The sequence below is a fragment of the Grammomys surdaster genome, unplaced genomic scaffold (genome assembly GCF_004785775.1).
Source record: "Grammomys surdaster isolate TR1022 unplaced genomic scaffold, NIH_TR_1.0 126163, whole genome shotgun sequence".
Classification (NCBI taxonomy): Eukaryota; Metazoa; Chordata; class Mammalia; order Rodentia; family Muridae; genus Grammomys; species Grammomys surdaster.
Genome location: NW_021620970.1, coordinates 8,290,241 through 8,308,285, shown reverse-complemented (window position 1 = coordinate 8,308,285; position 18,045 = coordinate 8,290,241). Strand labels below are relative to the sequence as shown.

General features: G+C 39.3%; 1 protein-coding gene across 1 annotated transcript in view; it reads right to left on the bottom strand.

Moving 5' to 3' along the window:
* Positions 1-18,045, bottom strand: part of Akap6 (A-kinase anchoring protein 6) — a 414,932-nt gene that overhangs the window by 25,475 nt on the left and 371,412 nt on the right. The window contains exon 12 of the mRNA XM_028757469.1: positions 12,405-12,620. Within this exon, the coding sequence (XP_028613302.1) occupies positions 12,405-12,620 (216 nt within the window). The remainder of the gene's footprint in view (positions 1-12,404; positions 12,621-18,045) is intronic.

Genomic DNA, 18,045 nt, shown 5'->3' with positions numbered 1-18,045 from the left:
TTTGGCCTAGGGAGTGCAGAGGGAGTGATCTGCACTAGAAGGCTTGGCAGCAAGCAGAGGGTCTGGCCTCCAGGGAGAGCAGAGATTGGACTAGAAGCAAACCTGGACAAGCCGATACAGAAGTAATCAGATTAATACTTTTAACAGATTACGCAAGCTTCAGGGTGGAGAGAACACAGGCGATCTGAGAAAGGCAGTGGTACAGCTAAGAGCAAGCCCAACTCATGTGTACTGAATGCTGGCTTTGTGTACTGGGAATAGCTCAAGTACTCTATGCAAACTAATCATTGGCTAGAGATTCATTCAGCTTGGACTACGGTGGCCATGGTGCACTCAAGGGACTGGGCTCTTTATGCCGTAAACCCATCAGCTGGATGCCCAGGATACAGTGAAAAGAGACTGAGGACCCCTTCTTTGCCTTTACACTGCTGAGGAGATGACAGTGTTTTTTTTTCTTGAGATCTATACTGGAGAAGGATCAGTTTGTCAGGAAAGATTAGGATTTTTCTTTTGAACAGACAGAGTTTGAAATGCCTCAGGGAGATCTCTAGAGAGCTGTAGTCCTGACTTTGTGTGTCTGGAGTTCCTGAAGCTATGGGTGGGGTGAGATTGCCTAGAGACAAGACTGAGATAAAAAGAGCAACTGGACTTGAAAGCCAGGCGGTGCAGGATGAATAAAGAAAGGGGAGAGATCAATGTGGACCAGAGTGTTCACACTGAAACTGGGTAGGGATGTGTTTGGAGAGCTTGGCAGGACATTTTTAGAAAAACTATTCTCCTATAAAATGATGTATTATAATACAAAAATTCTTTTAAGCCTTAAACTACATAAGGAAAATAATAATATAAAATTTTTGACATAACCCAGTTAACATTTCACTTAATCACCGACATACAAAACATATTATGTGTAAAACATATTAAAATTCAGAACTGCACTCTGCATGCATGGCAGGATCAGCACTGTACACACATCCTGTCTCTGCACTGTATCAAACTTTCCAGGTCATAAAATACTCATGATGAATGTGAGTCTTAATCATTTTAGATATTCTTAAAAATCCACTGGAAACTTTTAAGAACTTCATATTACTTCCACTGTGGGCATGGATTTATAGATAACATGAGAATATTGTCATAGGATTAGTTCAGATTATCTGCAGACAAAGTCTTAAAAAGATAAATATTCTGATGGTACTGATCGTGTTCCTCTGCGCTTCTTTCCTGGTTTGTTAGGTTAGATGCCCGTGCATGGTTTATTTGTTACCTTATTCACTGATTTGTGACTTGTTTGGTCATATCCGTTGGCAATTTAAAAATATGTATTTAGAACTAGATACATGGGCTGGTACAAAATGTTTCTGTGGTTGCAGTAGGATCTGTCTGTGGGGGCTTGGGAAGTTATGGACTTTGGTTTCTAAACATGGTGGAATTACAACACATCTTACATGAGGAGGTGGAATAATCACATGGGATTTCAGCCATTTAAGTCTCCTCTACTCTTATGCTGAGGAGAGTAGAGGAGGTACTTAGAGACAAGCATACTTAGCATGGAAAGGAAGCTAGTCTTCCACTGGGATTCTAACAGGAAGAAAAAGGTCATTTCTCTGGTATCAATCCCTCTAGTCTTCCTACCTTAACTAAACAGGTAGACAAACTAAGAGACAGCAGGGACACTGACAGTAAGCACGAAGACAAACACACTTAGAAAATATGGTCAGTGTTTGAGAATGTATCTTCTCCCTCACCCTTTGTCAAGTCCCTCAATGGGGCTCAGGTAAAACAGTGAGTTAGAGCTGGAAGTGATAAAAGATATTTGAGGATGACTCTCAGGGAATCCTGGAGATAAGAACAGTGATAAGAGGAGAGACAAAAGCAAGAACAGTAAGAAGCTTAGAGCTCGGCACAAAAGGACCATAGCTGTAACTATATGAGATATGGCTCAACTCTTAGCTATATTAAAAAATTCATGTGAAGAGCCCATTTAACTTAGTTTTTATTGTTTAACACACAGTGCCCATCTTTAAAAGACAGCACAAACCACATAAGACATGTTAAAAGCTCAGAAAGTCTAATGAGATAAGCCTTAAAAATAACCGATAGGACACAGATTTTAGAATTACCAGGAAGTTCTAAGTAACTATGATTAATGTACTAAAACCTCCAATGGAGAAATCAATAACATGCATACATGGCTCAAACAAGAAGAGATGGAACCTCTAGTAAGCAAAATTAAATGCTACAAAGAAAAACTTAAAACTGTAAGGTAAGACAAGCAAGAAAAAATTTAAAGAACTAGATTAGACTAGAGACAGCCAAAAGATCGATAAAATTAGATAATAATAATTTTAAAATCCCTAAAAGAAGTGTCAAGAAAAAGTGATCAAGTGAATAAAAAAAGGGTATAATACATAGACAATGGGAAATATTTGTTCATAAAAGATGAAATAATATCATTTAAAGAAAAGTGGCATAATCTAGAGATCATCAGGTTTAAAAGAATGAGCTACACTCAAAGACAAACATCACATGATTTCTCTCATGTATGGAATCTAGACCTGAAGAAGATCAGCTTTGAATAGAAGGGAGAGTGTTTGGGAAGAGCAAAAAGAAATGCAGGGGGGAGGCAGGGGAACAAGAAAAGGTGATAGGAGATCAGGCTGTATCATATATACTTATGAAAATAGCACAATCAAACTCACTATTTTGCGCATTGGTATATGCTAATAAAAGACAAAATAAAAAAGATGTTAAAATAAAAATCCTAAGCAGAAACAAAAAGAAAGGATTTCCTTCTTTGCTCACTATCTGTCATTTGTTGCCATGCTTTATTAAGCACAAATATATTAACTGGGCTAGCCCAGGCAGTGAGGCACAGACTGACAAATGTAAGCTTGTGAGCGCGCCCATTGGCTTACTCCTGTCTGCCCATTGATGGGGCAGGGGAATCATTGTGCAGGCTCTCATCTCCTTGTCTTAAGCAGCTGTGTAAGCTCGTCAATGATCAGCTGAGTTTCAAAACATCTGATGGGTCTAAGGTGCGTTTTGAGCACTGGGGACCTCCTCTCACCAACTGTGCTGTGCTGAGACATCCAAACACCAGATGTTCCAGGGGCTTTGGGTTGGTCACCTATACCACCGTGGAGGTGCTGGATGAGGCTATCAGTGCAAAGCCACACAAGGTGACGGTTAGAGTTGTGGAGCCAAAGGGAGCCATGTGTCAAGAGAAGACTCTCAAAAACCAGGTGCCTGTGTAACTGAAAAAGATCTCTGTTGTTCTCATTAAGGAAGACACTGAAGAAAACCTGTGAGATTATTTTGAACGTTTTGGAGGAAATTGAAGTGCCATTGACATCGATGGCAGAAAGCAGAGGGGCTCTGCTTTTGTGACCTCTGGTGGCCGTGACTCCATGGATAAGGTTGTCATCTGGAAATATCATACTGCGAGTGGCCACCCTGTGAAGGAAGAAAAAAGCCCCAGGGAAGCAGGTGATGGCTAGTGTTTCATTCGGCCAGAGAGGTCGTGTGCTCCAGAATGTTTGGTGCTGATTATGGAGGTGGCTTTGGTGGCAATGACAATTTTGGTCATAGCAGAAACTTCAGTGGTCATGGTGGCTTTGGTGGCAGCTGTGGCGGTTGTGACAGTGCAGGTGGCCTTAATGGCGCCAGTGATGATGGAAACAGTTTTGGAGGTGGTGGGAGCTATTATTACTCAGCCATTATAGCATTTTGTTTTCAAATTTTGGACCTAAAAAGCAAGGGAACTTTGGAGCCAGAGGTTCTGGACCTTTTGGTGCTGGGGGGTCAATATTTGCTAAACCACAAAATTTAATGTTCCTATGGTGAGCCCACAAGCAGTAGCTATGGCAGTGGCAGAAGGTTTTAATTCTTGCCAGGAAGAGCTTGACAGGAAAGGAGTGACAGGTAAGCTGTAGGTTACATACAAAAACACGTACATACATACAACCTACATACAACAGATCTGTGAACTCAGCCAAGGCTCACAGTGGCAGGATCCGGCTACTACAAAGAGATGTATTTTTAGACAATACTCATGTGTATGGGCAAAATACCTCCAGGAGTGTTCTTGAGACTAATTGTACAACAGGTTATTTTAGTTTCTGTTCTGCAGAAAATGGAAAGCATCCAACAAAGATTTTCCGTATAGGCAGCTTTCACCCATGATGTTGACTGTCATAGGCAATAGTCAGTCAGGATACTTAATAAATATGCCAACTTTAAGAGTAAGACTTGCTTAGAGCAATACGATACATGCCAAGAGCAATTGGCAATGTGCTCACAACTGTTGGAAACACCTTCCACACTGATTCATTTAACCTCACTGAGATGCAAGTGGTACTGTCCTTTCAGCCTTCCAGATGAAGACATGGAGGTGTAACAAGAAAAGTGACTTGGCACAGTAACACACTAATGGTCAAACTCTTCATCACAGTATTTGTAATGCTCAGGGAAGTAACCCATTTCCCTTGAGAAATTCACTCTGCCTATGGAGAGTTCTTCAGCGTAACATCATGTATATCAACATTCAACTTCAATTTAAAATGTTTCTTCCTTCTTTCATTCCTTCTCCTACTCTTGCTTCTCTTCCTCCATCCTCCTCTTCCTAGTTCTCTCTCCCTTTTCTCTTCTCCTCTCCCTCTCTGACCATAAGTAGAAACAAGAGAGAGGGCATGTAGATATCGGCATGATGCACTTTCATACCTATATTTATAGGGTACTGCTAGTGAAAGCGTTTTGATATTGGGAGACTGGGTAGAAATATTCTAAAGAAGGAAGCTGTTTTTGACATGTATAAAGATTTTTTTTTAACAACCATCTCTCTTGTAAGCAATTAAGTACAAGTAATTACATAATTACTTGATTATGTAGCGGCAGTAAAATTTTACAGGAGGTTTCTCACTTAAACTCTAGCCTTATAAAAATAATTGCCACAAGTCAAATTTATTTTCTAAATGCAGTAATTCTTTCTGCATTTAATTTTTGTTCATGGGGGGTAGGGGTGGAATCTAAGTCTATTTTTGTTTAGTGACCAGAGTCAGAGAAATGTGTACTTTATTAGTATGTTACTACTTAGGATGACTCTCCAGGTTACAATGTGAAAGACACCTAGATAAAGTAAAATTATAAGTTGGGTTGTATTATAAGGAATTTCTTCACTAATAACATTGTAAAATTATTAGTTAGGTCAGAGCGAGGACACTATTACCTAAGTAATACAAAATAGCATTTAAAAGTTCTTATTTTCAAAATGTATCACCAGTAATAGTACAGCCCAAATGGGAATGTGTTCAGAGAGAAAGAAAGAAAAAAAGGAGAGACAGAGGGAGAGGGGGAGAGAGAGAGAAAGAGAGGGGGGCGCTTTCTACAGGAAAGTTTGTAAGGAACCTGAGCAATGCGAAGTGTCAGGTTCCTCTCCTATTATTTCATTCTTTCTTTTCTTTTAAAAAGTGAGCGGGCCCATCATTGCAATTTTCCTCAAGTTCTTAGAACTCTAATTAAAATGTGGTAATTGGTTATGTTACCTCAATTACCATGATGCATGGACGTTGATGCAAAGTGACACCAATTGAATCCCTTGGGTGTTTTACCCTGGGGCCATCCCATTTATCCTGGCCTTATTATTTTCAATTATGTGGCTAGATGTGTTGTATACTTTCAAGGCCATTAGATGTGTAAGGTGTTTCTGGACGCAAAGTTCTATTCTCCGTAGAGCTCTGAAGGATCAGAGGAAGAAAACTGTGCATGTGAAGATAAAACCTCAACCCTCGACCCACTAAGAACTTGAACATGCACTTCCACACAGCAAAGGTTCAAAGGACCCTAGATTATTTCTGCTTAAATGTTCGTTTAAAAAGCAAGAATTTTTTTTAACTACTGGTGACAACTCTGCCTAAGAAAATAGTGATAGAACCATCCACAGCCAGCTCTCAGAAGAAATCAAAATTGATAGGAAAACAGATACTAAAGAAAAATTTCTTCCTGTCTTTCATTACTCCTATGTTTTTTGTTTTGTTGTGTTTTATTTTGTTTTGTTTTGTTTTGTTTTGTTTTGTTTTGTTTCCAGACAAGTTCTCACCAAGTAGCACAGGCTAGCTTGGAATGTACTATATAGCTCAGGCTGACTTCAAACTCTCCATTTTCCTGTCTTTTCATCTGGAGTGCTAAGATTATAGCTCATGCCACCATGCCTGGCAAAACAAGTCCTCTTCCTCCTCTTCCTCTTCTTCCTCCTCCTCTTCATCTTCCTCCACTTCCTCATCCTCCTCCTCCCCCTCTCACTCCTCCTCTTCTTCTTGTTTTAAATACTTAGCTGATTTTAATTTCTGAGAGTTCATTACACAAATACACTATATTTATATCACTTCCTACCATTTGTCTCCCTCTTCCCACTCCTCCAGTGCCTTCATCCCTCCTGGATTCATAACCTCTTCTATAGACAAAAGATCTGTTGCACTGTAGAAAAAAAAGGCCTTGGGTCTCTATAGTAATCTATAGTAACTGTGTTTCAGAGACACATTTTAAGACATCTGTCCTCAGAATGAAGGATATGAATGAAAATAAGAATAGTCTGAACCTTGGCAGAATGAAGTGTTTCTCAGCGGGAATACTACTGGCAATTGTAGGAAGATCTGTATAGGAGTGTTTATTCATTCTGTGTTGTTTCATTCAAGGCCAGTGTCCTCAGTGGTCACAATCAACTCCCAAATAATCTCCAAAATCTTGGAACAAACCAGGAAGTGGCCAGTGGTCATGATGCTGTAGCATTCTGTCAGGCCATTCTGAAATGACACCTGGATCTCCTCCAGCTTGTCTCTTCTGAAATTACATCCTCAGACAGCTGCAAGTTGTAGAAAATTCTGGCTTTGTTTCTACCATGATTTGGCCTGTTATCTCCGAATGGGTGTACCATTGAATTGGAAAACCAAGAAAGGGATTGTCCACAAAGATCTTCCAAGCATGGAACAAGGATATGGTACAAACGTTAAGTATGTTACTTTACATCGATTTGAAAAATGTCCCCGTACATTTCTAAGTGAATCCTGTGATAGACAAAGAGCACACTTTGTGTCACGTGAGCATGGCAACACTCGTCTACCATATCTTGGTTACGCCTGTGCATTATGAGTTCTTCTAAAAATTGGTTAGTGATTCAGAAGAGTTTTGATATGTGTACTGTATACATTTAAAAATAATGTCATCTTGTTATTAGATGGCATGCTTACCAATTATATATGCGTGTGTGTGCACTCATATGTGTGTGTAAGATTATCATCATGCTTTGATATGCAGACATACAGTGAAGTGAATATTACAGTCCATAAAATTCACATATCCATAATTTCAGAGTTTCTTTTGGAAATGTGTATGGTAAGAATGCCTAAAACTTACTGTCTTACCACGTATAGTATGCAAGGCGATACTATCAACTACATCCGTCCTTTTATACGTTACATCTCCAGAGTATTCATTCTACCACAACTGAAACTGCATTCTTTGATGTCTTCCCATGTTTCCTGTCCCCTGCCTCAGGAACCACCATTCTCCTCTGTTCCTATTCTAAAATTCCACATATGAATCAAATTGTCTAATATTTTTCTTTGGTGTCCACTTATTTAACGTCATATGGTGCCCTCTAGGGTTTTCTATATTGTTGTAAATGTCAGAATCTTCATTTCTTCAGAAGGATGAATATAAAATCACGATTTTCCTTGATTCATTCATTAGTGATCACCTCAGTTTCCATACCTTGGTTATGGTGGATAATGTTGTGAAGATCATGGGTATACAGACTCTTTAATGAGGGGATGAACATACCCAGGACAGAGGGCATGGGCTCAAACAGTAATTCTATTTTTAAATACTACAGGACTTCCATATCATACCCGACAGGTGCAACAATCAACTGTCCCACCAGTGATGAAAGGGGTCAGCTTCTGTCTATGCCATCTTGCTTTTTTCATAAGAGTTGAAGTATTCAGTTAGGTCATGCTGTCTCAAGCTATCATTCATGTCCTCTTACATTCATACTGATTTTCTGCTCTCTCAGTTATTGAGACAAACTGTTGGAAATCTTGTTTGATATTCTGTTTTGTTGTTGTTGTTGTTGTTTGCCTCTTCACAGTACTGTAGGTTTTCTGTGTGTATTTCTGTCCTAGACACTTAGAAATGTCTTGTTATTGTAGTAAATTGGAACTCCCATGGTGAAGACATGCCCTTCTTTATACATTGTAATTTCGTTGCTCTGAAATCTACTTTGCTTAATATTAATATACTCACTGTACCACTCCTGGGTAGGCAATGTGTGGTTGAGTTTACCCAATTTAACAATTACTTTCTTTTAAGTAGTTTCAGTCTGTTTCATTTACTAGGACTATTGATGCAGCCACTTTAAATCTTCATCTTGCCTTTTTTGTTAAAAAAAAAAAAACCTTATTACATCTGTTTCTTATTTTCTTTACCTGGGGATTTAAAAAATGATCCTGCTTCATTTCCTTTTGTATCTTACTCTAGCTTTTTGTTTTGCTGTATTTTTAAGGTGTAACAGCCACATACACATTTGATCTTATCATGGTCTCCCTTTAAAGGATGTTCTAGTACCTCACATAAAATAAAAACGGTACAAAGCACCCTGGCAGTTCTGCTTCCCGGCCTTTGTGATACTGTTGTTGTACATTTCATCCTCTGTGCTATAAATTGTACCATGCACTGCTATTATCTTGATTTAAACAGTCTATTAACACTTAAAGAGATTGAAATAATAGGGAAAGCGCTTCTCATTTACTCCCAGTTATCATTTCCATGGTCTTTATTCCTCTGTGTGCATCCAGGTTTCTATTGGATGTAAGTTTTGCTTGGTTGATGGCTTTCCCTTAACATTTCTAGTAGTGTAAGTACACCAGGATGACTGCTTTACCCATAGATATTTAGAACCCATATTTCTTTTCCTTTCTGGATGTTACTTGCTCTGTTAGGAAAGTCTAGGTTCTTTTCTTACGTTGCTGCTTCACCTCCATTTCCACCTTTTCCATCTCCTGACTTCCATTGCTTCTGGAAGCTGAAAAGCTGGCAGTTGCTTTTCTTAAGCCCACCTCTCATCCCTCCTCTAGTTGCCTGAAGATGCTTTTCAGCACTGGTTCTTATCAACTTGATCATGTCTGCATGTAACCATGAAAAAATGTTCGGTGGTTAGAGTTCAGCTTGAGATAGCAGGGGTGTCATAGCAGTAGGAGCTTGAGGTAGATGATCCCATTGTGTTCAAAGCCAAGAAGCAGAGAGCAACACTAGTGTTCAGCTCACTTTATCCCAGCCTAGGGAATGGTTCCACTCACAGTGGGTAGGTCTATAAGTATGCCCATAGGTCCAGTGATGCTGGGGCATGCCTTTAATCCCAGCACTTGAGAGGTAGAGGCAAGCAGATCTCTGGGTTAAAAGCTAGCCTGGTCAATAGAGTAAGTTCCAGGACAGCCAGGACTTCACACAGAAACCCTGTTTTGGAAAACAAAAGGGTGTCCAGAGGCCCATCTCCCATGTGACTTTAGATCCCATCCAGTTCACAACTGAGATGACACATCACACTCTGATAGTAACATTTCCTAATGCACCTGAACAAAAATTGAACTATTTCTAGCTTCAAAGAAGCAAATTGTTCTCTTCAATTTTTTTCTCTTCAATCTGCTGGAGACCTCAGAAGACGCTTTTGTTAGCACTGGAGCTTCCTGACGATGGAGCCCTCTGCTTTCCAGCACCCTAAAGATTTACAATGAATTAGCCATATTGGCCTCCTCAGATCTCATGCAGAGGCTAAAAGTTTCCTTGAACTGAGAAAAAAGACCAAAGAGTCTGAGAAAACCTTATTAGATAAAGAAGAGTAAAAGTTAGCTTATGAAGGTAAAATATTCTTACAGAAATAAAATTATTCCCAAAGCATGATGCTCAGAGATACATTGACTTTTTTGTAAACAATGAAAAATTAGAATTAGATGGGTATAGTATACAGTTATCCCAATGCCTGAATGAAAGAAATTTACTAAACAAAGTCATATATTCACTTATTCAGCAAATATTCACCAAGGGCCTATGTGTGCAAAATATATGGCAAGTTTTGGAAATACAGCAGTAGAAATCAGGAAATGGAGGGGAGTGAAGGTGTATGATGGACAGGTAAACAGGTCACTTGTGGACCTATGACCTTTGGCAAAGGTCACCTCGTGCATTATCAAAATACTTGTATGATCATAAAAGCAAGTTCTACTCCTCACTCAACTGCAGGGCCAAGAAACAGAGAAACAGCCTCAGTTCAACAATCCCCTGAGTTCATTGCATTGTTAGCCCTGGGCCACTTACTACCTTTCCACTCCTTTCCTGGGAGTCTTTCAGCCTATTTGATTACTCTCTTCATCATTCCAAATCACCTAATTAGGAGAGACTGACTCTTCTCTGCAGGTTACATAACCTCTCTCTAGCAGATCAAGCTTCCAAGAAGCAACCTGCCTTTACAATAGATGTAGGCAAAACAACCCAGAGGATTGGTAGATGCCTTGGCAGGTAAGATGTTTTCTGTGCAAGCAACAGGACCAGTGTTCAGATCGCCGGCACACACGTAACAGTGGGGTGTGCATATAACTCGAGTGCTGTGAGGAGTGGAAAGAAAAGGATGGATCGCTGGGGCTTGCTGATAACCAGCTTAGCTACAGATTCTGTGAGACCCTGTATCAAGAGAATAAGAGAGTGACAGAGTAGGACATGTTCTTCTGGCCTCCACATGGGAGCATCCTCACTGGCATACACACATGCACATGCACAAACCCTCAGATATCACACTCAAGGGCACTTGTGGCTACCCCCTCATATACACACACACACACACACATACACACAAGCAAATATCCATTCCCTACATCTAGTATGTATAGTCCAATCCAGCATTCCTAATCCTATGATTCAAATAAATCCTGAAAGACAATTACTTGTCTTTACTCATCCAGTTGAATACTGTAAAATGCCACTGGTGCTTAATTAAGTCACGTTATCATCACTGCAAAGTAGAGGAAAGAATAGCAACCTCTTTTGCCTTTACAAACATTATCAAGAAGAAGAGGAAAAGGGAGGGAGGGAGGGAGGGAGGGAGGGGGGGGGGGAGGGGGGGGGGAGGGAGGAGGCAGGGGAAGAAAAGATGTTAGCTAAACAGCTTCACAACAAAAACATTATTTCAAGAAAACTCATCCTATTATGTTGACTCTGGTTATTGATAATAAGTTGGAGGTCTTAAGAAGTTTAACTTCAGCTAAGATCAATTGAACAGAACTGTTGAGAGAAACTATCTCCTAGACACAGCACAGCCACAAAGGCAAAACGGGCAGACCAATAGGTCGAATGATTCACTGTCTTCCTACCCTAAGTCCTCACCATAAAACATACCAGAAAGTAAGTCCTATGGCTTTGTTAAGAATAGAATTTGTACGTGAAACTATTTTCAATGATAAGATTTTTATATTGGTTTTCCTTCTTTTTACTCTGAGCTTTCCATGTCAAGCTGAAATACACACACACACACACACACACACACACACATCACCCCACTCTATATTTGTATTTCATTTATGTAAGTCAAATGTGAAAACTGGCCCTCGAACTAATAAACACCGATGTCAAGGTCATTTCAGAAATACATTCTTTTTCAACGACTATTTCTCCCAAGAATATGAAGGCTTTCAGAGTAAATGTGTATTCTATATTATAATAAAACAACTCCTACTTTTACATGTTTCTTTCTCCTAGTAACTGCTTAAACCTGCGCTCTCAAATCTGGCAAATTGTTAATGGGAATGACTACCCCCTACTATGAACACTGCATTAAACTCTAGGAAGAAACTTGACAGCTCTCAGTAATCCATCAGAAGACACTCGAAGCAGGACCAGTGGGGACAGGTGTACAGATGGTGTCATCTCCTCATTAAAGGGAAAGATAAACAATAAATATTCAGCAATGAAACTGTACGTGCACACTGCTCCACACAATCAGAGCACGGAGATACCTCCTACCAAAATATTCTTGGAGGATCATATACTTCGTGAATATGTTTGGTCAAGGAAGAAATAAAAGAATCACTAGCTTTAGTGGTAAGGTTAACCAAAATACACATGTGACTTTTTTCAAAAGACAATGAGATATGCTAAAATGCATGTCAGTAAAGTGAGTAACTGTCTGTGTTACAATGAATGGAGCTTTTGGTTAGTGCATAGTTATGCGTCTAGTTTGCAAGGAAGCTTATATGGTGAATATATGGCCCAAATCGTAGGGTATATGATGAATGTATGGCCCAAACCCTAGGGGTATGCGTTTGTCAAAAAGAGAGCTGATTCTGCTGGAAGAAGACACTCACAGATTCTTTCCCCATCTTCTTTCGTAACCGTGTTTGCCACTGGACAGCTTGCATGACGATGGCTTCCCACCTCCTTTCGAGGTTTACAATGATCAACTGCATGGGCTGGTGATCTGCGTTCAGATTGCAGGTGTCCCGGTCATCCAGGAGGTGCTGGCACAACCTCAGAATGGAGGCCACTCCTCGACGACGCTGCTTGATCTCATGACAGAGTGACTGCAATGCAGAAAAAGACCAGTTTGTGTGTGTTTGCAGGACTGACGTTCTGACACCCTGAGGTGAGTATTTCCATCTTAATTTCACATTGTAGGGATATACTCAGCTTCTAACACTAGGGCAAGCAAAGGGACCTACAGTTTCCTCGAGGTTGGCGGCCTACAATACATAGCTGATGAACGCTAGAGGTTTTAGGGGCTTCTGTGTCCTCATTTCCTTCTCGCTGATTTATCTATCCAAACTAGAAATTCTGGTCTTGACACCTTGGTATTAACAGTTTCTCACATGGTGAAAAAAAATCACTTAAGTTCTATGAATTCCAGTCAAACAAACTGAAAGGTGGTGTTTCAAGGTCAAAGGAAATGCAACAAGAAGTAGAAAGAAAATGAAAACGTAATCATTCTTCTACATTTATCCCTAAATTCTTCGGAGGGAAAAAGTTCAGTATTTCACTTGCAAAAAATAAATAATATTGCAAAGAATCTTCATATGTAAACTCTATTATCTAAAAATCAAAACGAAACAAAAAAACAGTAGGCAATATTTTCTTCCAACGCTTGATTAACAAAGCAATAATGTTCTTAAAACAGAAATCAAGATACTGGATTATTACTGCACAGTTTGCTGTTTGCTCTGTTTCTTTTAATAGACACTCACACTATTTAAAAAGGATATGCATGCATCAAAATAGCATTTTGCCCCCCAGAAGCATTTGTATTGCTGTGCTGACCCTAAGCTGAACAATGAAAGCAATATAGTGGGTACACATGTCTAAAAATATTATATCCTTTCTTTGCCTACGGATAGTGTGTAAGTGATATTCTAATTCAAAGCCTTCAGCAGAAATGATGATTATACCACAAACATCACTGAATTACTAATCTCCCTCTACTGCCACAATTGGACGGTTCTAACAGTTAACAGATTGCTTATTAATCAACAAGGGTAAACAAGACAATGCAATTTCATTTAGTGTGAGGGTTTTAATGCCTGAAAGTATTTGTGCTTAAAATGTTAATCTAGATAAGGAATCATTAGAAGAAGTCTTAAAATGATTAAGTGCTGTTCACTGAATTGTGAGTGGGGTAGGGGTAGTTGATCAGCAGGTGGACATTTCATACAGATGTTCCACTTACGGATATAATGCATGCTAGATCCATTTAAATGACCCTAACTCGGCAATAGCTGGAATTCTATTATTTCTGTAATGAGAGAACCTGTACCTTTAATATTTCTGAATTTTAAATAAGGCGAATGACAAATTCCCAAATCTCTATTTATGGCAACATATGACTAGGAATTGTATTATTCACATCTTACCAGTGCAGCTGTTTCCATTGGGTTTCCTGAGCGAATCCTTCTTTATTTTCCTGGGGTGCATTACTATTTTCCTATATAACTCCTGTACCGCCCTGGGTCTGACAAATTCCTTTACTGGTGCTATTCACCAATGGAGTACTGAGGAGAGGAGACCCCTTGACAAGCAAAGGTAAACTCGGAGCCTATGAAAGCAATAATACTGTTTCCCTCTCCTATGGCAGTTCTCCCAACTACCTCCTCAACCCCCAGACCCATCCTACCATGAAACACACATACACACACACACACACACACACACACACAAACAAATATGCACGCACACACATGTGCACACACTCACTTTAACTTACTGTCTTAATCTACAACTGTTAAATCATCTATTAATGACTTGGGGTTTTGATCTGTGGATGGTAAAAGAAAAGGCCTAAGAAAAATAAGGAAATGTTTTTATGAAATTGGATTCTGCAAACCTCTCCTAAAGTAGAATAAAATAAATAAATATAATATAAATAAAATAAGATAAATATAATAAACTGCATATCTATAAGCCAAAAAAAGTCTCAAAGTTTTTAGCTGACAAGCAAAAAATCACAACGAATGGCACTAAGCATGTGCACAGCGTTAGCTCAAGCCACATGTGCAGAGCAGCTCAGAAGGGTTTCATGCACCTCACCAAGTCCTCAAATATGGATTGAGGATGTAATACATTTTCATGAAGATTATTGACCACGATGTTCTGAACGTGTCGAGAACGTATTGAATATCTACAAATCCAATGAATCTGCATCTACATCTTAATGCAAGGAAGTTAAGATAAACACATTTCCTTCAAAACTATAAAAAGCAAGGGTGAGGAGATGGGTCAGATCTCTTGCTTTGCAAGATCAAAATCCTGAGTTCAAATCCTACCATCCAACTAAAGGTCAGGCATGGCTACATGCACCTGTAACCACCTTACACACACACACACACACACACACACACACACACATACACACACTGGAATTTAGAATTAGTTTCAGAAAGCTAGTTCCTGCTGCCTTTGGGTTCAGAGAGACAGACTTTGTCTCAAAAAATTAGGACAGGAAGCAGCAGAAGACACCTGCTGTCTTCTTCTGGTCTCCATGTGCAAGCACACAAGTGCACGTACACTATGCTGATGTGCATTCACAATACACACATACACCATGGCCCACATACAAATAATGTTCTAAAAATTTAAACGACAAAATCAGGTAGTGTTAACATTTATAATTATAATGATTTTTTCATCTTCACAATTCTGTGGTTTTCACTTAAAATATCTAAAGGTTTTAGTATACATTCTAGATTAATTTTTTTTCTATGTGAACTGTTCAAAAGGGAAGGAAAATAGAGACTTTTTATACCTAACATTTTTTTCAATATTTCTTTATACCTAGATACAGTTGATAACATTCTCCTACATAAATGTGTTACCCTGACAACCATCAAAATGTATTTATTTATAAATCACACATACTAAATAAATTCAGTAGTTTGTTGGCAACATTCTTTAGACTCCGTATTCTACATTATTTTTTTATAACAAGCCGAGATACACATTCTCCATATGTACTGAGAAATGTTAAATATAACTAATGGGAACAAATGATTATTATTATCTTTTGCCTTGGGATTTAGAGAAATATACTTTGAAAACAGAAACTAGAGCTAAGTAATTAAGGCCCAGACAGAATAAGACAAACATTCTTCTAAGACGTCCTCAAATCTGTAGCGTATATTCCTCTTTCTGAGCCTCCTAATGGAGGGCTCCACAGTGACCAAGTAAGTCACTACCTCTGTCAAGGACGTGGGAGTCTAACAGACATGAAGTACATAAATAAGAGAGAGAGAGAGAGACAGAGAGAGACAGAGACACAGAGACAGAGAGACAGAGACAGAGACGGAGAGAGAGACACATATACAGAGAGGAAAAGAGGGACAGACAGACAGACAGGCAGACAGGCAGGCAGGCAGACAAGCAGGCAGACAGACAGACAGACAGACACGAAATGAAGTATGTGCAAGCAGGTTGCTACTGGGAGTTCACGTATCGTTAAGGAAATGGCGGGAACGAGGCAGTCCAAGAGGACTGATGGAGCTATGGGGTAGAGAACTTGGGACATGTTATGGTGGGAACCCGGAAGCATTACGATGGAACACAAGGGAGCAGCCTTAGATGATAAGGAGCGCTCACTGTGTTAGGGGAGAGAAAGTGATGATGTAGCTGGGAAAGGTGAGAGGGCACAGACACAGTGCTTGTCAGTGCAGCAATTACATCAACTCTGAAGCACGTTCTTATGAGGCCACACTGATTCGGATGCACAGTAGCACCGCCTTCGTGAAAAACAGAGTAAGAAGAGGCCAGGGAAGCATTTAAAAAAAACAAAACAAACATGATTTTCAGTCTGTCTGACAAAGGGATTCCAAAGGCTTTACTACCGCACCACCCCACCTTTATCAGTACTTTACTGTCACCCCTCAGCAGGACTGTCAGGATACAGACTGGAATGCTACTCTCAAATTCTTATCTCTTTTATTTATTTTTGTAAACTTTCCACCAAGATTTGTCATGTTTCTAAAAAGGCAATTTTGTAATAAACATGAAAAGATGATGATGATGAAAATAGTAATAATAATAATAATAAATAGTAATAAAACTTTCATGACTTAAGATTGAGAAGTAGCCCCCTTTTCCTTAAACTGGTTAGATGAGTGCATTTGTTTTGGGTCACATTATAAGAAAGTTAAAGTAAGCAGATGACAGCTTTCCTCTTATTCATCAACTGCCAATCTGTTTTTCAATCCACCAGTGGCCGTACACAAGATTTTTGGAGGAAACGCTTTGTTTTGTATATCTTCTGACTTAATCAATTTTTTCGTGTATAAATCACTCTTATTAGTGAGCTAAATAATGGTTTTTAAAAACAATCTTTTCTTTTCCTTTTGTGGTGCTGGGAATTGAACCCAGAGCCTCACAAATGGTAAGCAGTGCTCTTCGATTCTCCACCAAGCCCACTCGGACATTCTTCATTGGCTCTAGACTCTTAGCAGTGTTGAAGGGAAGACGTTCAATGCCACCGCTCCATTCTCATGGTGTTAAACATTTGTTTAAATGAAAACGTATCACATAAAAAGAAACATTTACTTGTATGTACAACTTCGTGGTGTCAAACAAGTATTCTCTGCCTCACAAAATGCAAATGAATGAAAACAAACGCACACTAAAAGAACAACTATTATTACAAGGAACTATTATATTAAAACATATGCTAACTAAGGAAATGAGAGAAAGGGGAAGATAAAGAGCCTAAAAATACCCCAAATAAGTATATTGAACACAGAGAAGCAAACGCGACCGGAGGAAACTCCAGTATCATCTCCAGCTTGTCATCTCTAGTATCTCTCACACAATTTTTTGTTCAGTGTGTTAACTCTACTGGCTAGGTCAGCATGAGGTAAGTACTGGGATGCTCATCATGTGTTCAAACAAAGAGATACGAAGCAGTCAGTGCTGCTTATCAAGGCAAACATTACTTCGTCTTCTATACTGATCAACTGTTTAACAACAAAATATGGTATGTTTTGGATGTGACGAGCTCAGGAAGGAGGGAGTGATCTGCACATACCATATGTGGCTGCCTGCAGCCAGTGTGAATGAAGCAACAGAATGGGAAAATGACAGAAACATACAGGTGTGCTCTAGGTTAAATGGCACCAGGAGGTAAAGATCTCCTTTTGACTATTTCCTATACTTCTGCCTAGGTTATTTTTTTTATTTTATTTTTTTGGATATTTTACATTTTACCATTTTGACTTCCTGGGGTGGTAACTTTCTTCCTATTTGTTATATGTCGTATTGCTTCCCAGAACAGAAGTCTTCAGAGTGTGATTCCCCAGATCCAGGAGTATTTGTATCATCCAGGAACTTAGAACTGCAAATTCTTCCCTGTGTAAAATCCCAGATAGTCAGGAGGCTCAGGCAAGGGGATAGTAAGTTTAGGGTCAGCTGGGGCTACAGGGTGAGGTAGCATCTCAAGGAAAGAAATAAAGCAAAGCTAGCCTGCAGATTCTTTGGTGCTAT